This window comes from Pomacea canaliculata, linkage group LG10 (genome assembly GCF_003073045.1).
Source record: "Pomacea canaliculata isolate SZHN2017 linkage group LG10, ASM307304v1, whole genome shotgun sequence".
In the NCBI taxonomy this organism is placed as follows: Eukaryota; Metazoa; Mollusca; class Gastropoda; order Architaenioglossa; family Ampullariidae; genus Pomacea; species Pomacea canaliculata.
In genome coordinates, this window is record NC_037599.1 from 20832045 (window position 1) to 20856985 (window position 24941).

The 24941-nt window shown below is 37.0% G+C and overlaps 2 protein-coding genes across 4 annotated transcripts in view; one reads left to right on the forward strand and one right to left on the reverse strand.

Annotated features, from left to right (window-relative positions):
• The window catches only part of LOC112573324 (kelch-like ECH-associated protein 1), a 22705-nt gene extending 17210 nt beyond the window's left edge, over nt 1-5495 (reverse strand). The window contains exon 1 of one of the 2 annotated variants that reach the window (XM_025253571.1): nt 5445-5468. The gene's annotated coding sequence lies outside the window, so the exon portion shown is untranslated. Of the gene's footprint in view, nt 1-5444 lie in introns of both variants that reach the window. The other variant, XM_025253570.1, reaches the window with a different exon arrangement.
• LOC112573323 (dystrophin-like) lies at nt 5495-22851 on the forward strand. 2 transcript variants are annotated; one of them, XM_025253568.1, is made up of 18 exons: nt 5495-5666; nt 6208-6268; nt 7510-7571; nt 8462-8536; nt 9280-9484; nt 9616-9701; nt 10345-10424; nt 11004-11078; nt 11304-11418; nt 12101-12155; nt 12410-12521; nt 12714-12844; nt 13443-13659; nt 14266-14348; nt 14849-15050; nt 15333-15486; nt 16683-17410; nt 17797-22851. In XM_025253568.1, the coding sequence occupies exons 1-17, from the start codon at nt 5636-5638 to the stop codon at nt 16853-16855; spliced, it is 1917 nt and encodes a 638-aa protein (XP_025109353.1). In that variant the 5' UTR covers nt 5495-5635; the 3' UTR covers nt 16856-17410; nt 17797-22851. The 2 variants fall into 2 exon arrangements, with proteins under 2 accessions (XP_025109353.1, XP_025109354.1); XM_025253569.1 differs by having other exon boundaries at nt 15336-15486.
• Nucleotides 22852-24941: the final 2090 nt, after the last annotated feature.

A 24941-nucleotide genomic window follows, 5' to 3' on the forward strand; every position in this document is an offset into this window, starting at 1 on the left:
TGTAATAGGTAATATAAAATGACATTGAGGAAGGTGAGGGGGAAAAGGATGCAAGTGATTACTATCCCACATTAAAAGATAAATATGGAAGACAAAGGGATGCAAGTGATTATTATCCCACATTAAAAGATAATATGGAAGACAAAGGGATGCAACTTATCACAGAAAGCAGCCATTCTACTTGCCCAACAAGATACTACTAATAAAAATGCACCAAGTTCTAGCTAGAAGCCATCCCCTCTAAAAGAGAGTCAACCTGTTAATCATTTTGGGAAAAAAAGATGTGCTTTGAGGTGGTTTTATTTATTTACTTTTTTTGTGCAAGTTCCATGTGTCAGTGTACACTGTAAATGCACTGAATGATAAGTCCAAAATGTGGGTCAAAATACACTGCAAAGGAGTGTTTGCTAAAAGGTGAAAAAGGGAGTACTTCACAATTCCGAGCTGAGAGGCATCCTGAGATCATTCACCTATGATGGTTTCTACTGGTAAATAAAACCAGATAGGCAGGCAGAAAAACTACAATTCAGGCACTGGAAATAAAGGAAGGCCACTTTATAGTTTACGCATGCCCTAACTGGAAGCCAGTGAAGCGAAAAGCCATCACAGTATGAACGTGTAAGGATGTGCATCTGCTGATAGCAGTACACCTGTTTCCTTTTAGCAGTCCAGGGGAGGGGGGAATATGGGGAAATAAACAGAACTGGGAATGACACTGCATGATGCTACACCCCTTGCTACATCAGCATTTGCACCCCCACCACTGGCAGTAAGCAGTCAAGTGACTGAAGCGCCCTTCTCACAACAACCACTTTGTATTACAGCTATCTGTGACCTTTCAATTACCTGTTTGTCACAGTCTAGCACTGCATGCAGAAATCAATGTCTTAAGCACGGCACCCTTTTTCAGCTGCCTATGATGCAGTGGATGAAATGCCAACATTGGTGCTGTATAAATATCAAGAATGTAGCCGATTTTACACTCTCTTTATAGTACTCACCACAAACATCAATGACTAAGGCTTTTCACTGTCCATTTTCTTACACAGGGTCGGAGTATGCATCTTCATTTTTTCCAGTGGGGATAAAATCTCACTAATGTTAAAAGACCCTTAAAATTAACAATTACAAACTCTTTGATATAAAATATTTATAATTATAGGCAGAGAAGATGAGCATAATAACAAAAGAACTGAAAGAAACTTCTTGTGGCATTTTAAAGCCTAGGATTCACACTGTTTAGATTTTGTCCCCTTTTATTTTGGCCCCACAAACAGAAGATGCCTCAGGCACATACTTAATGGCCAAATACCATCACCAAAACGAGCTTGGAGAAGAACAGTGGAAAGGGAAATGAAAGGAAAGGGCTGGACATAGGGTCACCTGGAGAAGTTTCAGCTGGAGGACTCTGGTTGAGGCTTTATGTGCAACCTGATGCAAGAAGAGGAATAGAGTTTTGGTCCCACAATGTTATTATACAGCTATCACTGGATGAAAGGGGAATGAAGAAAAATAAAATTAGACATGATTTGTATTGAACCAACAATTAATGCTTTAAACAATGAGATATTATCTACTGCATTATGTAAAGTCAATCACACTCATGTGATAGGCACCAAGTCTCAAAGATACATTAACACAATTATGATGTCTTGAAAAGTCACTTCCAGAAAAGTGAACATTTCAAGGTGTTTAAAATGTTTGGTTTTCATAATTTATGACTATAGTTATACTTTAGTTTTATTCTTTTGAAGGGGGTAAAATGTGCTGTCTTTTGGGAACAGAAATCTCGATTAAGCATGAAGTCATTACCAAGTTAAAATACAGAATCTTGATATCCCATCATTATGAAAATACATTACAAAGATCTAAAAATGTCCATTATTTATTACTATTAGTTTTTTTTTAAAAGCTAAATCCGAAACTCACAATGTGCTGAATCATGAAAAGTTGGCAAAGAACTTGCTAATGCAGATCTGCAACAAGGGTTGCTGGGTGTAAAAACAAAGTGAAAATGGTTTCAAGAAGTGTAGTTGTGTTGGATAACTATGGTGAAGATTTTGTGTTCAAATAAAATAATTTGCTACGTTTATACTAACATTTATGAGTATCTATCTACTAGAAAATATTGCCATGAAGTTGGCAAAAAAAGAGTTGAAGAAATTGTTTCAGTCTGATGCAGCAGAATGCTGAATGATGAAGCAAGTCTGGTGGCTGGGTGGCCAAGAAGTCTGACGCAGACAAAAGCCTGACAACCTCACACCAAGGTTCCTATGGCATTTAATGTCATGCGATTCACCACGACACCCAAGTTAAATGTCTTTTCAAGTAAAAAGGTTCAAGTTGTTCTTGCAGAATTTACTAGAATCAGAGCAGGAACCAGTACCTCCTTGCCATTAAAGGGTAAAGGCTTTTCCTATTCTCATCTTTTCATAATTTTAACTTCTTGAAAAGCCAGATAATGCATGGTCCCCACCTCCCCACTTCAAATTCTGCAGTGCGTAATCATTCAGGCACAAAATCAATTCATTGATTTTATGTTCTTTTGACATATGCCTGAAAAAATGCAAAAATTATAAAAAGAGACTTGGACACAAAGACCAAAGATAACACCCACCACAAGAAGAGTTACCTCATCGCCATGCCCTTTCTGTATGCTAATGTGCATGCACACTCAGTGTACACAGGTACAGTTACCTTCTATACATTGCCATCTCCATCAGTGATAACCCTCAAACACTGATAATTTGTCATACTGATCAGTTGACATCACCATCTGTAAAATCTAATGTCCTTTAAATCAGCAGGATTATATCCTCTCTATAAAATGACTGCCTTCTTTATGATTGTGATCCCTTCTCCTGTGTTATCAAATTGCCAACCCCACCCATCCAGTTGTCCATATAAGCAATATATTACAAGCATTCTTTTCTAGTTCATGTGAATGTTTCATTGCTATCAAGCGACCTGTGCATGTATCACTTTCTTTCCTTTTTCATTTGTATGTCTGACATAATTTGATATCACCGTTTTATACTGCTTACGATAATTTGTTTTTAATGTCAATTTACAAATCTTAAGCATTTCTTGAGGCCAAGCTATAATAAAAAATATGTAACAACTGCTGATTCCTGATTTCCAAAAAGAACAGTGACTACAAGCTAAAAAAAGCCAACAATGTTACCTGTATCTTACATCAGTATTATCAATATATGTGCATGTAATGTAACTTGCAAGCACCAACTAGAGTGTTAGTGTGCATGATGCCGTGCCAGTCTTTCATCATATACATTAAGAACAGCAAATGCTGTCAGCATGGTACACATCTGATCTGAAAGCAAAACCTTTTGATAATCATGAAGACCGTCTCATACAGAAGGCTGTAAGTTTTCCACAGACTTTGCCCTCCCATGAAAATTGAAAGAAAAAAAGAAAAACCACAACACAGATGAAACAGAAACAGATGCTAGCTGCATTTAAAACTGTCTCATTTAATGTTTAAAACTTCACTACAGCTATGTCTGTTTCACTCTCTGATAAGCATATGTAAGCTTTTAGAGGCTTGGTCTTTCTTGCTGACCTAATACCACTCAATCAGGTGATCTCATGTCAGACAGCTGAGAATGTTATCTGAACTTTTAACCTAGTATTAGCAAACACTTGCATAATAAAAACAAAATGTATGCAATCACTGTGAATTTGTCATCCTTTCATGACAAAAGCTAAGAAAAAGCTTGATGTGGCATGGATAATAACTGACTTACACCTTATGTGCACACTACCTTAGTAACAGTGCAACTTTATTATCTTGAAAGAAATACGTAAGGCATTTTTCTGTATCAATATACAAACCACAAGGGAACCTGAAGAACTGATTGGACTTGCTACTTATTTATTCAGTGTGACGATGAGAAAGCTGCAAGCCAGCAACATATTTTAGTTACAGCCTATATGAGTTGCAACATAGCAACAATAAGAGTTTAAGAAAAAGAATTGTTCTGAACTTGAATCAGAGGTAAAAATGGAAAATATTTTAAATGCTGAGATTAGAGTATTATACTGCATTCAGAGATAATTTCAATCAACATCTTCCACTTCCAAAATTTGTTCTATGCATGACTCAACATAATGAATAGTCACCTTGTATGTTATAGTAAATGCAGGTGTATTTTGTATCACAGGTACAAATGTGTTACTTGGGTGGCATGTGATGTCCCTTTTCCTAACCATATGAGGCTTGAATCTTCTTTGCATTTTTGTTGGACTTACATTATTTCTGCTATCCATTGATGGATTGTGTTAGATATGTGCTCTGTGGTGTTCATCTGTTACTTATTCACACTCTTTGATTGTTGATTTTGCCAAAGTGTGGTGCCTTCTAGCCTGCAGTAGGATCTTTGTCACTGTGCTGTTAACTTGTCTTTAGAGTCCACTGTTGTCAACTGCACAGTCTTCAGCTGTAGCTTAGATCAAAGAACTTCTTTGCAATGATTTATCTCCCTGTGACTATGACCAGTTCCTGTTTTGTTTAATAGTGCCTTTGCATTAGTCGTCAGTTCATTGCTGAGGTATTAGCAAAAGGTTTGCTAGTATTGTATATAATATGCAATTATTAAACTGATGTTTCTGAGCTCCTGGAAGATGTATCTTGTAGTTAATATTTCTATTTAATTATGTTCCTCCTAAAAATCTGAAGAATTGCCTTCATCCATAATGTCAGTGTAAAGTGTCCTCAGCATCTGTGGCTTTTCTTTATCTTTTTGTGTGTATTTTGGGAAGGGGAATGTCTGCTAATTGCTGTTGGGTGTATTGTGTTCCTTACAAGCAAAATAAATGTAAAAGAAGGGAATCTGAGTGGCTTTCCTGACTAGAAAAATGAGGATTATCCCTTTTTTATTTTTTGGTACGTCTATAACAGTACTCTAAAGGTAGAATACTGCTTCTTGGGCGAACGAAGCAACATATTAAAACAAATGAAGTTATCCTAACTAAAATTCCGTTTCAGATCATTACTTTAACATGATGTAAATGTAAACGCACCATGTATGGATGAATCACATCCCTAATCTGATTAGTGCAACAATCTGCGCGTCACTAACAAAAACTATGTGTGAATTAGAATATAGAAAATCAATGCACGTAAAAATCACTCATTACAAAAAAATCCTTAACACATGAAACTTTTTTCTCCATTTTCATTACCAAATAATTACAGCTAACGAACGCACCCCCTCGTACTTTAAACACAGATCAACTCGGTGCCAGTAACTGTTTATCGTCTGACTGCAGCACTAGTAACAACGCAGTGTCATGACTTCATAATTTGAACAAGACTAATTTGGTTGTGACAAGTTCTTTACAAAACACTTCAAACTATGATTACTTCATATCGGACTCTTGATATACGTTATGAAAACAATCTGCTGTCGTTGAATATGTCTTACCTTAGACGTCACGACGCCATCTTCCTCTTACAATCGCGTTACGCATGCGCTGATATGGCCGGAAGTCAACCAACCAATGCCAGCTCGAGCACCTCATTCAAAATGAAAACAATGCTGCTGGGGACGGTAGCTTAGTTTTTCAAGATGACAAGACAATAGAAATCGGAAGATTACAGAATACAAGCCAGATAATGCCTCCAATACAGAGTGATGAAGAATACGGTACGTTCTTATGCTAACCTGCATCGATATCACTATTGTGCGCACACGAGTTCATAGGACCGATGAGTTTTTTTGTGAAAACATAAAACATTGTCATGTATCAATGTCTGGTGACTCATAGATGGTAGTGTTTATTATGAAAAACATGTTTTCATATTATTGGCAAGATCTCTATCATTATTTTGATGGTATCAGACCCGATTTATACATTTGCGGAGCATTGCGCTGTAATAGGCAGGGGATACATAATAAGAAAATATTTTATTATGATGCGGATAGGAGACAGTGCAGCGCTAGTAACTGTGTTGTTTTAAATGTCAACATATGCCGACACCGTTAATAAATTTTACAAACATTATCAATTACATATATGATCCTCTTTCCGTACCAGTAATTTGTCTTTGCCGTCTTAACGCAGCAGATAGTGTTAAAGAGTATACATTATTAGGAAACCATCCGCAGGTATAACATTTTTTTTTTTTTTAGTTTATTGATTGAGAGACAGCATGGCGTGCGCATGATTAGGTGTTTACTCTTGCAGATGCTGCCGTTCAAGGCTGGGAGTGCAGAGAAACAAATCACGGTGTGCCATACTATTTGAAGTAAGTCATTATTTGCCCCCTTCACCCACCCACCCCCCCTCAAAAAAAAAAAAAGAGAGAAAAATAACTAGGAATACAATTTTAAAATTTGATACAACATTAGCCTAATGTTTTGTGTCCCGCTCACTACAGTTGAAACAAATGTCCTTTTAGAAATGTGCAAACATGGTAAAATACTTTTAGGCATGAACTGAATCATACTGTATTAATTTCAGTGAGGATTTATGCAAAATTGAGAACAAAGGCATGAAAAGCTTTAATTTTGTTTAAAATTTCAATCAAAAAGAGTCAGTGTTAACTTTATTGTATTGCTGTTGTGATATTTTTTCTCATCAAATCCATGACCATTATTATTTTATCAATTATGATATATCAATCGGCAAACCAAACCTACACTGAGTAAGGTTTATTATCACAAAAATACAGCTTCAGCAGTTACACCAACATAAATTTGTACCACAAGTAAAACGAACATTCATTTTTCCCCTTTTAGCTTGTTTCTCTGCATAGATAAAGATTTTCCTTTTAGTTTTTAATTTGACTTTATCATGAGAATGAGAAAAATACATTTAATTGACCTATCTCTGTGTGACATTCTGATATTGCAGACCACTTCAAAAGTCTTTATAAACCTATCACCTTTAGTCTGTGTACCACCTGACTCAAAAAAAGGGAGGGGAGGGGATGGGATGGGCTTTTTTTGTTTTTGTTGGTGGTTTTTTTTTTGTCAGCTGCTGTTCATGTTGGAATGTATAGGTAATTGATCTGTGGGAGAGAGGTTTTCAGGTATAATGAATTTGTCAATTACTGTTTATGTTTGAATGTGTGGGCACCTGATCATTTGGGCATGTGCTGTAGATATCATTAACATCACCACCCCCCATTCAGGGAAGGTCTGTGAATACAACAACAACAATAATAAGGCTTTTTCTCAAAACAGGACAGTCCAGCAGTTTATCATTTTTTATGTAGATTTCTGTTGTTGGTAAAGCCGTCAGGTGGACATTTTATTTTTCAGCAGCACACTTCATTTAGCTATGTTTGTGCAAATCATTAACAAGTACTCTAAGGGACACCTTTAAATGACTACGAGCTTCTAGTAAATTGATTTTACTACAGCTCTTAGGATGATACAAACCTTAATTCCAAAGGAATAGGTTTAGTTTTGTCTGCCCCTCTTGTTGCTCCTCCCATTTTTTTTTTTTTTTTTTTGGCTGATTTTTTTAAATCTCTATTTTCAGTGGCTCACTTAAAAAGTCAACATGGGACCATCCATATTATACCAGAGTCCTGGAGGAGTTAGGTAAAGCTGCTTTTTGATGTTTTTAAGCTAAACATCTAAACCCTTTGGGCACGATAGGCCACAATCATGGCTTTGCTGGGAACCATGAGGAAGGCAATTTTCATTACTTTTATTGCAAAGTTCAAAGTTTCTCATTTCCAAAAAATGTATAGGTTTCTTGGTCTAATGTTTACCTGAAAGCAGCAATAATATAAAAAAAAAACTTCACTCCCTGTCGTCTTCACAGTCTTCAGTTATTAGCCAGTCTTTGTAATATTTGTACTTTTATGTCATGCTTAGAGGGTTAAAAACATCTAGTATGCCAACCAGTCCTAACAATTTGTGGATCACTGATACAAGGTTAAAATGTGTAAGATGTGATGAAATTCTTATGGTTGGTTTCTTTTGATGTTTCATATATATATTATTATTTGCTATATGTCAGATATATAAAAAAAATCAGGTCTGCTATTAGTTTGACATGTTTGTAGATCTGTCAAAACATAAGGAATTATACACAATTTTAAAAAGCCTAGTCTTGTAGCTATGTCACCATTGTCATAACTACTATGGAACTACTGCCTTAGATAACAAAATATGCATAGCTTTCACCTTTGTTGGCAATATATACCAGTGTTACATATTACAGTGTTGCCAATAATTAAAGCAACTTCTAGAATGAGGATTTTAAGGTTACAATACTATAACATATATTTATGTGGATTTTTTCTTTGACTGGTCAACAAAGCCCTCAATATTAATTTTGTGTTTCACAAAAAACTCAATAATTTTAACTGGGTTCAGAAAAACATAAACAGTTTTTTCTGGGGTCTAAAAATCCATTGTATTTTATAGATGAGAAGGGATAAGTGATGCACTGTAGAAGATTACCTTTTTATATCTGTGTGCAGAGAAGTATCAGACAGTGCATTATGCAGCTTACAGAACAGCACTCAAGCTTCGCCACCTGCAGAAAAAGTTTGGATGTGAGACTTGCTTTATTGTTATCATTTGTTCAGTTATCATTTGCAATACCTTTTTTTGAAGATACTTTTCCAGATTATTATTTCTGTGCCGTCATGATATCTAGACTAATAGGCAGTTTTCTGGATCCTGAAAAAGTGATGACAAATTAATCTTACATAACATCAATGATTTAAGAGAAAAGGCCTTTCCTGTCCACAAGGGTGCAAAACATGTGTCTGTAATTTACTTTGTATATGAGTAATTTATGTTGCAGAAGTGAGCATGTCTGTTATATGTGAATATAAGTGCATGGTTGAGCATGATTTAGTCTATGTATGATTTATGTAAAGCGCTTTGAGCAGCTCTTTGGAAAGGCGCTATATAAACCCTCATTGTTGTTATTATTAATTGTTGGAGATTACAGTGAGAAGAGATAAGATCAAAGACTTGGAGTTAGTTTTCAGAGCAGATCTTTGAGTGACATGATATCATGGGGAGACAAAATTTCTCCACATACTAAATCACCATGGAACAATATCAGTATTAAACAGTCTAAATGGCAAGCATGACCTCAAGATATTTGAAATAAACAGAATAGACACAAGCATGTTCCCATAGAGATTTTCTATTTCCAGCTATTATATGTACATAGTGCTGTTTGTGTGCTAATAGGCAACGGGGTGGTAAGTGTTGACCTCAGGCAGTTTTAGAGGGTTCTCACATGCTTCTCTGTTGCTACTCCAGCATTCTTCTGTTTTTGCAGTGGACCTTCTGTCACTGCATTGTCTGCAGACCGTGCTGGATGATCATGGCTTTCCTCTGGGCTGCACTGGTTTGATTGACTGCCAGAGCCTGCAACTACTGCTGCTGGACATGTTTCACTCCGCAGACTTCCGACACTTTGACACGTTCCGCCAGGATGCTGCCTCTGAGCTCTTACTCAATTATCTGATGAACTTGTTAGACAGGTACTTCATATATTCAGCCTGCTCCTCACTCACCTTTCTTTATTATTATGTGCAGAGAGTAAAACTAAGCTAAAATTGATTTTTTATTTGCTAATGTTAACAATGTCTCAAATTTTCCTTTTTCTGCACAGAGAGAGGTCTGGAAATATGAATGTCCGAAGTGTAAAACTTGTTTTGGCTGCACTGTGCAGTGCCACACTTCCACAGAAATATCGATGTAAGTAGTGTTCACTTCATGTTGTAAGTTTTTCCCAGTTGACATGAGGTACAATTCAAGTTTAATGTAGCATATTAATGAGAGGGGAACAAAAACACCATTATGAGAGAAAGTGAGATTTACCATTGTATATAAACAGTATGACTGATATATATATAGTTAATTTTTTGAAATGCAACAAGCAGTCATTTCAGTAAAGAATATTGGAGGGGATGTCCTTTGATTGATGACAATATGGTGTTAAATCTGCTACTTTTACCATTTTCCCCTTCCTCCCTCTGCCCCAAATACTACTGCAGCTAGACATCCTTGCACACTAATTTAAAAATATTGGCTTTAAGTGACATAGACATACCTGAAGAAAGTATACAGATTTTGATAGCACAACATGCTGGAAGAAGATGAAGCGATTTGTCTGCCCTTTTTTCAACTTGACATGCATGCATGACACACTGGTGCAGTGGTGTAGAACATTTGAAGGGGGTTGAAATTTGTGGAAGTAAACATGAATGCTGAAAAATGCGATTGTATATAGTACATGCACACAACTCTTTCATCTCTCTCTTTCTCTCTTTGTCACACACACAACCCCTCTTGAGTTTTCCTTCCGTGTCATTTGCTTGAAGCGTGCATAATGTTGTAGATTTTTGGGAGGAACTACAAACAAGTCATACACATGCAAGGAAGGATTCTGTGGCTGCTTTTATTCAAGACCTTATTCAGGTGGGAACAAGCTGATTGTTAGATGTCCATGTATCAGAAGCAGGAAACATCTTCCCATTGATTTGTATTTGTTAGCACTGTATAATATATGAAAAGACAAGTTTTAAATATTAAGGTCACATTGGTTTAAAAAAAAATAGAGACCTATATTACACATTTTTTCACAAATCATTATGATGTGAGAAAGCCCTGACCCTCTAGAACCAGGAAAAAAAATTGAAAAATGATGCAAAAAGTTGTCTGCGTCATACACGTTTCCATTTTCACGTGCACCAACCAAGCAGCGTCTGGCCTTACTTGAACGGGAATTTCCTTAAAATGGAAGAAAAATGTCTAACGTGACAATGTCTTGCATCTTTGATAATTAAGACTAAAGAATAAGATATTTCCATTTTATTGCAATGGATGAAAGTCTTTTAAATGATATGAAAGATGTTGCCAAATAGTTATTTTCTGTTGTTTATAATTAACCAGAATTATTTATGCATAACCTGGGCATTGAAACTAAATTGTTTGTTTGAGAGACTTGTTAATTTCTTGTCGCAAATTTTTAGGATAGGTAATGGTTGTTTTTGACAGATTCCAGACCTGATTAAGGAGAGCAGCCCCTTTGGGAAAAATGTTGCAGCAGCTGTCAGCAGTTGTGTGAAAGTGGTCAGTTCCTGTTATGTCTTGTGGCCTTATTTTACACATCTCTGTTATATTAACAGAAAGCACTGGTGGGTCTAGTAAGCAAAATATAAATATATAAGCATCTTTGTCTCAATATCATAATAGTGTGTGTGTATATATATGTGTGTGAGAGAGAAACTGCAAAAAGTTTGATCTGATACACCCAGTATATTCAGTTTTGTTTTTTTTTTTTTTTTTTAACTTCAGGCTGGATCAGATGTCGCAGGCATTACTGAAAAAGGATTTTATTCTTGGTTGATGCGAGAACCTCAAACTATCATCTGGCTGCCAACTTTACACAGGTTAACAGCAGCTGAAACAGGTTCATTTGCTCTTTCCTTGAATCTGGTAATCAGGATGTAATTGTTTCGAAACGTTTTCCAGTCAAGTTAGGATTTAACCATTGAGACTGTTGACATCTATCTCATCAAAGTAAAATTTAAGAAATGGAAGAAAAGGAGTATTTTAAATTTTAAAATATGCTTATGGTAAGTAAACTATGGACACATTGGGTATTGCATACATGCTTACACTTTTTAGCCCCTCATAGTGTTGTGTGTACTGATGTACAGTTTTTAATTTTTTTGTCAACATCCTATTGATACAAGAAGGGAGATAACACCACATAGCTCATGCTAAACAATTTCTGAAGGAAGTTGCATCTCTTTACAATCTGTAGAAAGATGGGTGGGTTTTAGGATGATGATGGAGAAAAAGAGATGGAAATCTACAACCATGATGCTGGGATGGTATTCTGACAGATGGTGATTAAATGTGATTTTGTTGCCAAAAAAATTAAAGGACTGCTTGCTGGCATCAACAGTCTGTTAATAGCATTTGTTTGTACAAAACTTTTTTTGGAACATTTGTTGTAAAGATTTACTTGCAGGCCAGCATTGGCAGAAATGTGATGTTTTTTAATGATTTTTATTTTATGTGAAAACCCTTAAATCTCATTATATGGCACGTTCATGATTGTTTACCATTTTGTATGTGTGTTGCAGTAAAACATGACTGTAAATGCAATGTATGCAAACAAAACCCAATAGTTGGCTTTAGGTGAGTAAATTATTAAAATATTACCAAATTAAAGAGAGACTTGCATGGATAGAGTATGGACTTCTTTTACTCTTTGTTCATTCAAGTCAAGAAATAGTTCTATTTCTGTAACATGTTTTTATCTCCTTTACATGAGTGTTCTTTAAATTCTCAGCTAGTGAATCAGTGAAACAAACCACACTGGTAAACAGAGTGTAAAATCACTTTATCAGGAATAGCTTGAGGCTTAAAACATGACAATTGTGAACTTTCAGATACAAGTGCCTGCAGTGTTTCAAATACAACATTTGCCAAGACTGTTTTTTTCATGGCCGAGTGTCCAAACAGCATCATCCAGATCATCCCATCCAAGAGTATTGTCTCCCGGTGAGTAGAAAAGAGTAGGAAAGTGGGTGCATCCATGTGTGTGCGTCTGTTTTGCTATGTCTGCATCTCTCATGCTGTGTCTGCATGTTACATGTTTCTGATTTTGGCACAGGCATTGTTTTGTGTTCTTTTAGTGTTGACTTTTGCTGTCCCTGAAGACTGAAAAACAGTTAACTGAGTAAATCTTTGCAGGCAACACCAAAAGATGATACCAAAGCCTTTATCAAAATCATTCACAACAAACTTCGCCCTAGAAGCCTTCGAAAGAAAAAATTGGCGTACTTGCCTGTGGACAACTGTGGCAACCAGAATTTTTCAGAGTGGTGAGTGTGTGTCATTGGCATTAGAAGGTCATGTGTCAAGCGAATGGTCACAGCTGATGAAACGTTCTGGCTGTGAAGAGTTCAGGCACCAGTCTTAACAGCACTGCATCCTTTACTCAGCTGTCTTATTTGTAGCAAAGAATCTTATTGTAATGGGCAATGGGTGTATTTTAATGTTTGATTTAATTTGTTCTTGCACAATGACAGTGTCGTATTGCAGTGTGAGTGCACAGTAGATAAGATACTATGTCTTCATTTGAGAAACTATTAGTGTTAGATGTGGTTATTTGACGAGTGTAAAATTTTAGTAGATGTATAAAAAGTGGGAATTTCATTACAATTAGGGCAAGAGTAAAGAAGGATAGCAGAGGATAAACAGTTTATATTTAGTAGTTGAAAAGTGCAAATAAGAGGTATAACAGAATTTCTTTTTGTATTATGAGTCTTTCTCAGTTTAAGCTATTTTTTTCGTGCACATTTCACTCATGAAAAGTATGATAAAAGAATTATTTCATGTCAGAAAAAAATGTAATAAGCAGCTGTTCAGAATTTGGGTTTTAGCGGCATAAAATGCCTAACTCACAGACTGTCTTTACAGGAGGACAAAAGAGGAGGTGTCAGCCCCATCATCGTCCATGGCTCAGCACTCTAGTATCGAAATCATTGTGGACGCTGGGACAGTGTCAGAGGATGACAGTGGCCACAGTTCTGATCATTGTGGGGATGGGTGTGGTTCTCCTCTACGGGCACCTCCCTCCCCCTCCCCTCTGTCTTATTATGATAACAGCACCTCTCCTGTTAGATACTTGCAGGAGGTGAGGATGCTAGCAACAAGTAGATGATTAGCTTATACATCCTAGGAGGTTATGCACTCCTGGAGCAACAATTTACCTCATGATATGTCACGTGACAATTACATGGGATACATTAGATAGCATTACAAGAGCAGATTTTGTTTGTGTATCAAAGTTGCTTCCCAACATATTTAAAAATGTTTGTGGTCATCTCCCAGAAACGAGAGGGGCTATTTTCATAATGTTTGCCTCTCTATAGGCTGGTAAATTCTGTCATGTTGAATACTATGACTAGTAAAGACACTGTAGTTGCTAATACATTTGAGTGTGTCAATAAGAATTGGTGCATCTCTATCAGTATCCTTTTTACGGGTATGTGAATAAGTACCAAAGTAAAACAATTCTGAGCCATACACTATGCCATAAAAATTAGCAAGCAGCTAATCGGCTTTGGTATGTACAAAGATAAATTTGCTTGGCCAGAGCTTTGATAAAGAAGTGAAGAGTTAGATGCCAACAGCCATAACATTATACAGTACTAAAGCAGATTACATATCCTGTAAGTAAAAGAAAGAAAGGAAGACTGTAAAAGTCAGACTACTCCAGCCTCTGGCATTGTTGTTTCAGCACAAACCAAACATGTCCCAGAACAGGATGACAGATAGGCATAGTCTCATTCACCTAGTACACAGGCTGCGACGAGAAAACAGGTATGTTTCATCCTGCTCTCTTCATCCCCACTTATCTAAATATGTGAGTGTTGCAACGTTCCCCGATCCCCCAGTAAAAACCCAATTGTGATATTGTCAAACAGCACTTGGTATTATAAGAAAGTTCATCTCAGTTGTGTCAAATTTCTTTGCTTAAATGAAAACTGTAATAATGTAATAATAAAGCATGAGCGTTATAGTCATCTGCATTTCTGACATCAACTGGTAAATCTGTTTTGATGCCAAGTTTGTACTGACATGTATCAACTGTCATGGATCATCAGTAAGGTCATAGTACTTGGAATCAAAGTGTGGCTGCATAGCCTCACTATTGGAAAGTAGATGTCGGAGGATTTTCAGCAATCCAAATTCAACAACAGTCAGACTGAATTGCTAGAAGCATATCTGATTTGATTTGATTTGATTTGCTCTTCTCCCTACACCTTGTAGGTCATTGTTAGTTATTTCACCTCAACAGTGCTTCCTCTACATTATTATAGGGCCCTGCGCCAGCAGCTGAGGGGTGGATTGCATAATCATAGTGACAAAGACTTGTGGACTTCACATGCTACAGCTGAAGTAATTGCAGAAGTTACCGTTGAGCCCTCGCGTACCTCACAAATCTTTGCTGATCTCAGTCAAACAGATAGCCAGGACACTGTTTCTGACAATCAAGAACTCAACCAAAAATCTGTTGAAAAGGTGGGCACATCTTGATGTCATTTATTTGATAAAACACATTGGTTGAAACTTGGACAGAAGATTGCTCAGATTTAGAAGCAGTTTAGTTGAGGATGTAAGATGATCATAATGATAACAGCAGTTCAGCTCTTTAGCTGTGTAATATAAGATACTGTTGCTATTGAATTGTGGTGTGTTTATGGTCACTCTGTAATTTGATGCATGAGCACGCATGCAGGTGTGTGCATGCACACACACAGACATAAACACAGAGTGGTTTACCATCTGGTTTTCTGCATTCAGCAGGAGCAGCCTGAATTTCCCATTAGCCCCATAACAGAGACCTCCACAGCATTGTCCATGTGCTACTACTGCTACACCAGTGAATGCTTTAACTCCATCTTGGATGGAGAGAGTCTACATAGTCACCAATCATCAACAGATTGTGCCATCAAAGGTTACTATTAATTGTTTAAAATAAAACCCAGCCATTTTACTAGCATACATTATTCTCAAAGGAGGAAATAATTGCTTTTTAAACACCTTTTGCACTGATGCCGATTACAGTCCTTGTTGCATTTACTAATGTCTTATTTTCTTCTTCCCTCTCTCTTATACACTATTATTATTATTCCTTTATACCCTCAGTGGAGCATATGCATACAAAATCTTTATTAGTGATCATGCGGTGTTTTGATAAGAGAAAAATGATATTTCGGCTTGGAAATCTTCTGATTTTGATGATTTCCTGAAATAACAGCATTAAGATTTCAAGGGATACCTGTGACCAGGCAAATCCAATTTTATTAATCAATGAAGCTCATTTTTTGCCTTTGTTCATATTCACGAGTATCAGTAATTATACACATGGTTTAAAGTGTGCTAAGTGGTTAGAGAACCAATTAGTAAAGTTGACCTGATGGACACACTATCTTTAGATTCATTAGTTACTGAGAAGGTGAAAAGTAGTTGAATGGCATAGTGGGAATTCTGGAAAAAGAGTTAGCTTATGCCTGTGTTGCTCAACTAAAAGAAGCAAGAGCACATTTAAAAACAAACAAGAAACTGCAGAAACTCCAGTTTATTCACTCGGATCAAATGGTGCCTGTCATACAAATATTAGACAACAAAAATATTGATTTCTTTTTATTCCAAAACAGAATGGCCCCTGGGAAGAGACTGAAAGTGTGATTGATTTAATTTTAACATTTTAGGAGAAAAAATATGACTGAAATGTTCAGTTTCTTAAATGATATCTATGAGTCTTAAAAAAATTAACAAAAACCATATTTGCTACACAATTCTCTGCCATCATATTTGCCCAGTTTATTTATAACAGCTGAAAAATTTCTCTGTCCACTTCTGTTTGATTTGATCAAACATGATCTGCACCATTTTTACCAGACTAGATGTGTTTTCAATCCGATAAATAACCTGGTTTGGATAGGCCATGAACACAGGGTTTCAGCCACAATATGTAGGTAGCCGATTTACTCAGTTTGGATAGGGTAACAGACTTGGTAAACATGCAATTCATGAATATGATCCTTGATTACAAATTTATCATACTTGGAATGGAAATGCTGACAGTGACACATTTATTGTTGTTCCCTGTCCAGATTTGTAAAGAGCTTGATGCTATTTCACATTTAGGTATCGGCGTACTGAGGGTGTTATTCTTGCCTCAACCCCAGCCCAGAGCCACCCAAACTCAATGCCACCACTCCTCAAGACTGGCCCCACAAAGCCACCTCGCATCAAAGATGCTGTGGAATTGCAGACATCAACAGGTGTCAGACTGGATGCTGATGATGGTTATGGACTAGAGGCAGAGCAACATCCAGCCAACGTCCTCAGTGATGATGGAGAGGGTGAAGTGTCAACAGTCATTAGTGACAATGACAAGAATGAGGATGAGTACAGTTACACTCTGAGTTCAGCAATAACAGATAGAGGCACACCAGCCTCTAGTCTTCCTACAAAAGGTCATGTACGATGTGACAGGCGGTGGTTGAGAATGTCTGCAAGTCTTCACACTCCCACATCCACCCAGTGTTTAATGCCTGCAGCCATGCTGCACAAGGGCCCTTCCGTCACATTTTTGGACTCTGATGATGTCCGAGACAGGAGAAGGTCCACAGGCACTCTTGACGTCTCCTCTGCTCATGGCATATCTAGCCTCCTTGTAACGCCAGAGACTAGCAGGGGAGAAGAATCGAAACATGCACCACCTTCTTGGGGGTTATGCACACCTGGAGCAGACAAAAGCTTGTTTGGAGTCTCTAGGACAGACTCTTGTTTGCTAACTCCAGAGAAGGCAGAGATAGAAGCCATGCTGCAGTGGATCGACAATGCTTTCCCTCCAAGTTTGACATACTCAGGTGAGTTTAATGAGCTTACAAAATCTGCCTTTAATACAACACAAGGGTTTACTACTCTTAGTATATGCAGCTTCTGCAAAAATTAAGTTACAGAAGTATGCTTGTTATGAGTGAAAACTGATGTTTGCGGTTTAGTTGTATTTTCTTCAAATGTATCTGTATCTTTAAAACTGCTTTCAGATAGTAAACAGTTATGACTTTTTTCTTCTTTAGTTCATAATTACGAAGGCTTTATCAGTAAGCAGTAACTTGAAGGAAGAAGTAACTTTTGCATAAATTGTCAAAAAATCTAAACCAAATCTCTGAGAATAATTTTAACTTTATAAATTCTTATGAACAGTTATATTAGGTTCACCATAAGACAGTGATAAATGTTTTCTCTGCAGCTTTATCACTATGTCCTGATGAGACAACTGCTCAAGACCGTATGCTTAGGGCAGCTGAAGACATAGGGCAGGCTATGGCAGATCTCGTGCAAGCAACAACTGATACATGCTGCACGTAGTACATCTCAGGAGCATCTTAAAGAACACCTGCTTCATTTTCCCTGAAAACATCCTAATAGCAACATTAAAGCAGCAGAAGTCTTACACCTGGGAAAAAAAACTGTTCTAAGACAAGGACACATGCAGACAGGATATTCAGGTGAACTAGATGTTGCCTTTGGTTATAGGCATAGAAATACTCATCAACTAGTCAGTTGTGCACATATGCACACCTACTCAGGTAAACTTTTAGGCATTCAGAAATAAACATATATTGAACCTATTATTTATTAATCCAGATTAGGTAGTGTTGCATTAAGACTTTTTTGAACCAAATATTAATTTTGGTTCCTGCAGAGCCCTTGATGAGTCAAAGAACAGATGCTGTAGTGTCAGCTGAGTGCAGGACATTTCCTAGTTAAGATTCATACAGGATGCCTTTTCCTTCAGCAACTGCTGTAAAAGAGTTGTCAAGTTATTAAAATATATTTTTTTTAGATGGAGATCACTGTAAAAAGAGCTGAAAGAAAAAAGATAATGAGATATTTTACCACACATTTTCACTGACAGCAAGATTTTCTAGTCACCTGGCAAATATTTGTGACCACAGCAATTTTTGTCAAGAGTATTTTGATATCAGAAATCCCAGAGGGCTAGGAAAGTTTAAGAACTATTAAGTCTTAAAAGTGTGGGTAGGTACTGTTGAACTATTAAATCTTAAGACTAAGAGTGTGGGTAAGGGTTAGGGTTAGGGTTAATGAAGACTTACTTACTCAAGAAGACTCTCTTGTGTGTTGTAGCCATAGAACCTCATGACTTATGTTCAAGGGAAGAAGTTATAGTGTAACATAATGGGTATTGTATCCACACCTATTTGTGGCAGTCCCAACATTGGTGCACAGCATGTTCATGTGGATTTATGTCCATTCTATTTTGCTGCTATTTCACCTGATTATGTTTGTACATAATCACAACTGCTAACACTCAAGGCTGTAACATTGAACAGATGCATAATTTATTCACCTACAGCTCCTTTATACACACTCACAAACATGTATGCATCATGCTCTGTATACATACCTCATAAAAAGCATCTTGAGCATGAGCAATTTTCAAACATTATTAACATTTTCATTTTGTTATATATCATGTATTTATACCAGAATGTTCATCACAAACATTGTAATTGGAAAGTTTGGGAGGTGGTGTGGGCATTTGGAGAACACAAACAAGAGAAAGAGTACAGTTGGCTTGAGCAAAGCTTGGAGTGTGGCATAGAAAGTCCATGTGTACATACAGCATAACAGTGTTTGCTTGTGGCATGCTACGGCAAGGAGTTGTAACTCTACATGTTAGTTTTCAGACTAAAAGCAGCTTCATATGAAGATGGCATCCTGTTGCTTGATATGTTGATGAAGTGTTTGCTGTTGATGGCATACTAATGCTAAAGCTATATGCCATGCCTTGAGGGAAGTCCGGAGGTGGGTTGTGATGAAGTTTGATGACTGGAATGGAAAAATTGTAATGAACAACTTAACGGCAGTTATGTTTCAGCTTTTTTGTCAACAGATTCACTGCATTTTACAAAGCATGTTCTTTGACAAAGCATGACATCACTTTACTGTTTTACTGAATGCCAGAATGCTGCTGTTCATATAGCCCCACGTTGTTCCCTACAACATTCCCCCTGTGCATGATCACATTTTTAATGCTGTTTCTTTTAAATGTTCTACAGCCTTAAGATTGACACTCTGTTTTTTTTTGGTATTTGGCCCAGAAAGTTCAGGGTGGACGTCTTGGGAATATAAGTATGCTGACCTGTTAATTTTTTATTTTTTTTTACATTTCATGGTGTTTATATTGTACAGTATTTGATCAGTTGTTGTAAACTTTGCCTTATGTCTAGTCAAAGTTTAATTTAAATTTGACAGTGTGCAGAGTCACTCCCATTCACAAGGGAGAATCACAGTGTTAGAATCCATTATCAGATAAATCACTGATGTATGCAGTATGTTATGTGTTGTAGGTGATTCCTCACAATTGGCACATTGTGATAGTTTTGCTGTAGCCATATTAGTTGTGAGTGAAAGATGGTTAGCTATGGGAACAAGAGTGGGATTCTGCAGTGATTGCATGTGACTTATACTAGTCTGTAAATGGCCGTAAATATAGCATAAGATGAACATGATTGTTCGCTGCAACTTATAAACATGAGCAGTCAGCAGTGAGAACAACATGTGAACTTTTCTTCTTGTTCCTATTCACCCACAGTGGAGCATAGGGCCGCAAACATGTCCCGCCATCGGACCCGGTTCTGGGCGTCCTTTTCCAGTTGGAACCATGTCATGCAACTGCCTCCGCCTTGCTGTGGACTGATCTCCTCCACGTCTGTCTGGAAGGAGATCTGTCCACAACGAGGCGAAGGCAGCAGGCAACATGTGAACTGCCTTGTACAAATAATAATAGCTGAATTTGTAAATTGCATTTCATCATATTGATGTGAACTTATGAACAATCAGTAGGGAAAAACAATACAACTGCATGTTATGAGGTCATGTTTGATATTAGCTCCTAGAAGATCTAATTTTTACTGAGATGTTTCAAATATGTTTCATGTCATCCTATCCATCTTGATATTTTGAGGGTTATACAAGCAACACAACTCATTATAATACCCTGCCTGATTGTTCATCTTATTAAGACTTTGACAAGAACATTGCTTTTCTGTGAAAATTATGAGGATGGAAACAAATATTTGATCACGTGTTGGTAGAAAAAAGGTTCCTGCACAGTGTACTTTGGTCCTTGGTGCTGTCATGTGCACCACTGCCTGATGGCTTCGTGTTTTCGCGTTTCGCTTTCGTGTTTGTTGCTGTAGGATGGCTGTGGTGTTGTCTTGTGGTACAGCTGCAGCATTTCGATGGTGAAAACATGAGCTTATTGGCACAGAGTGGGTTTTTCTTTCTGATGCTGTGAAACTTATGGCACAGGCAATTAAGAGATCGTTTTCTTCCCACTCTCTAAGCTTGAAATTGAAGATGTCAGTCTTCTTTTCATTGTTCTGCATTAGTGACCTTGAAAACAGGTTCCAGAGAATAAGTTGAAAAGATGTACAAAACCTACCCACAGTTGGGGGTACTCCCAGTCTCATGGACACTTTTCACAGCTGAATACCCCCTTTTTGGGGATACTCCCTGTCTCATGGATACTTTTCACAGCTGAATGGCTGTCAGACCATGTTACTAAAAATCTGAATAGTTAAAATCATATTTTTGCTCAAGATTTTTGGTGCTTTACTACCTTTAAGCATTGGGCATATTCACATCTTAAAAGCAGTATCTGAAGATCATGTCTTTTTGTCTTTGAGACATATATCATTTTGTCTTAAAATGTGTCACATCCAGAAACACTATTTCAAGAACATTATATGTCATTATATCAATTTTCCCTATTTTTTTAAATTTTGGTTCCATGTCCCAGTAATGCCTGTCATTTTTAAGCTACCAGTATTTGTATTTTTGTACCCTTTTGGGTGTTTTTTGGCCTCTGCAAACTGTGCATTTACTATGCTATAGTCTTGTTGTGCATCTTGAGCTTTTGTCAGTTCTGTATTTATATCTCATGGTGCAGCTACAGTTGAATTGGTTGTATGTTATACATTTATTTCCAGGGCTTCAAGACTGTGCAGCTATCAGCATTGGCAAATCGGAATATTGGTATTTTGAAGCCCTAAAGGTTTTCATTTATAAAGTGATTGTTAGTCACCTGTCAGAAATCCACCACCTAAGTTTTTTATGTACATTATTATCTGCTTGGAGGACCTACTGATGCCTTAAAATGAAAAAAAATGTTCCAATTTTGAAAATGTTTATTTTTCGGAGAGTCACATTTTGTTTCCTTATTTTCTCCTCTGTCATCTAATGTGACTGCTACTTTTATCTTGGGACCTTACCTGTTGTACATTCCTTCTGAAGGTTTGTTCTTTCTATACCCTGGACCATTCTTTACTGTTTATTGTGGCCAGCATGAGAATCCTCCCGTACATCTTGAGTTTTAACCAGCAGTGCACTCAGTGGAAATGAAGCCTTATCTTTGTTATTCCCTTCAAAGTTGAGAATATACTGTGTACCTGTTGTTGTGTGTGTGGAGGGTGTTTTTTTAAATTTTTTTCTTCTCTACAACATGACTGTTTCAGTGATTTTTACCAAGGGAATTGGATTCATCATGCAGTTAGTATAGGCTTTTACCTTCTCGATCAACAACTGTGTTTTTGCTTTGATCTTACCTAGTTTTATATATTCTTGAGCTTTGATCTCATCAATGTTGTAAATTTCTAAAGGTTGTGATCAGTTGCAGCAATGCTGTACTCTTCCCTTCACAGACCCCTCTGCCGGCATTGCTTGCAACTGGTGAACTCTGCTTACTCTTCCCCCAAGCTTAAGGACTCTTCAGAATCTTCTTCATTTTTGACTAAGTTCATTCCTTGCCCTTCGGGTGAAGAGGCCTGAAGCACTTTCAAGACTGCACATGCAGAAATAGATGGACCATTGCACATGTAATCACATTTCTCCATTTGTTTGAATAATCTCATTAATTGATTTAACAATATTTTCTGAGCATTTCTTTTGTCAAGAACTAACCTCTTCATGGCTGTTGGAAATGCATGTGGTTGCAGGTCTGAAGTAATGGTATACATGTACAGTATTATCATTTTTGCCATCATCAGTGGTCATCGTCATTCACTTTCTTATCGCACTTATTTGTAAATCACAGCAATAATAGCATATCTTTACTTATGCATATCATTTCAGCATCCATATACACACCCCACTTAAAAGTTTTAACATTTGTTACACCCATCATACCGACCATTCCATGTCATACTTGTTCCTGATGCACATCCCAATTTTCTTCTAGATTTTGTTTTTCTTGTGATTTGGTGCTGTGCAGCCCTTGTATATTCCAAGTTGCAGGTTTTTTTTCCACATACACATTACACGGATGAACCCGTTGACTATTTACTACTCAGAGCTCAGTATCTTGGCTGTCATCTACATAACCCAGTGTCAGCTGTGTTTTTTATTTTCTTACACTTGTTTGGCTGACTGCCTAAGGTGAGGTCACATGACAAGTTCTTCCTGTTTTAGTACAGGCGCTCACAAAATATTTGTTTACAGTATTTGCTGCAGTATTGTAGGTGCTTACGATCAGTTCAACTCATTTAGCACACATCGTATTCCTCTACCTGCTAACATCTGCTCAAGAATTGTTGGTGTATTACAGTTATTGTCAGTGTGTGCACATATGCACGTGTACATACGTGCTGACACGCATGTGAATGTGGGCATAATTACATGCAAGTACATTTTGTAGACCTGTTGGTGACAGCTTGGTTTGCATGAGATTGTGCTGCATACAAATATTACGGTCATTGTCTTTATTATGTCTCCTCAGCTACTTCTATACTGTACTTTACACCATATCACAATTTGTCAGTAGACGTAGCGTAGCTTTAAAAGGTAAATTTTACTATTATTATTCTGTTGTTGTTTGCCTTCTCATCTTGAATTCTGGGGCCTTCAAAAATAATAATCAGTTTGTGAAAGCACTGCAAATGTTTTTTTCACAGGTTTTAATTTTTAATGTGGGAGTGTCGTGTTTCACAGATCATTGTGCTTTTGATCACTTTGAATCTGTATAAAAATGAATGTAAGACTGGAGTGTTTTTAAAACTGTTGTATATTTCACAGCTTTATAAGGCTTCAGCTTGTTCTTAGACCACTGCTTGTACACATTAGCATATTATGGCCTAGCAACTTGTGAACTGTATTGTGGGGATGTATGTGGTGCCCTCATGTTGTTATGTGAAACAATATGTCTGCACCTCCTATTATGTTTGGTGTGAAATTTGTCCACCAACACATTGTTCCTCCTGTCAAAATTGTCCATACTATGGTAGTCTGTGTCCAAGTGTCGCTTCTGCAGTCTTTGTCATGAGTCTATAAAGCTTTGGATGTCTGTAGAGTTTCTTTTTCATTAGATCTTACAAGCAAGGAGAAGACAAAGATAGTAAGCTGCACTTTGTGACAAAACCCTTAATGTTGTGTAACTTGACATCATGCAAGTCTGGAAATATTTAGTTGTTTGGCTTCAGTAGATTCTTAGTGCAAGAACCAAATCAGCACCCATCTTTAGGCTATGATCTCAAAATTGTGTCCATGTGGGCATGTTATTTTACCTACATGGATTGTTGACCCACACATAACCATGTACACTAAGATCTCAGTGTTGTACCCACAATGGCATGTACTTTGTGGACAATGAGGTTTTGGCTCATGTTTGCACTTTAACCATTGTCAGAACAAACAAAACGTTTGTGCAAAAAGTGTTGGGCCTCATGTTTACATTCTCATCCTATGATTGTCATCATATAAAACATGAAGCTTTAGATCAAGATTTGTAAAGTCTAGAACAGAGATTCGGTTGTGTGGCAGCCACTCAGTGCGTAATATGCAGTCCAATGTTCTTAAATAATATATGGACAAAGTGCCACACTATGAGTCAGACGTATTCATTTATTCTCTTTTGTGTATCATATTTGGTCCAGAAAATCTTTCTTTACCCTAAAATGGACCACTTGTGGCAGCTTACCTGTGTATTCACACTGCATTTTCTAAATATTTTTTGAAATCTCTACATTCCATAGCTTTTTAGCAATTGATGGCTTATTAAACCAGGGAAAAGATTATCTTGGCGATGTCCTATTGTGGGTTGTTCTTTTAAAGCTTCGATGTATTATTGGTAGAAACACTAAATATGTATTTGATTATTACTGTTAACTGCAAGTTTCTTAGCAGTATTCTTTTATAAATTTAGTGCATGTGATAATTTTTTTTTTAAAGTATCATATAATGCTGCTTCTGGTTAGCACATTGTTGTATGCTTTTTAAATTCAATTATTATACTATAAAAAAGTCAGATGTCTGAAATGAACAGCTGTTAGTAAGTATAACTGTAGACGTCTAGATTGAGAGTATATTTGCTTA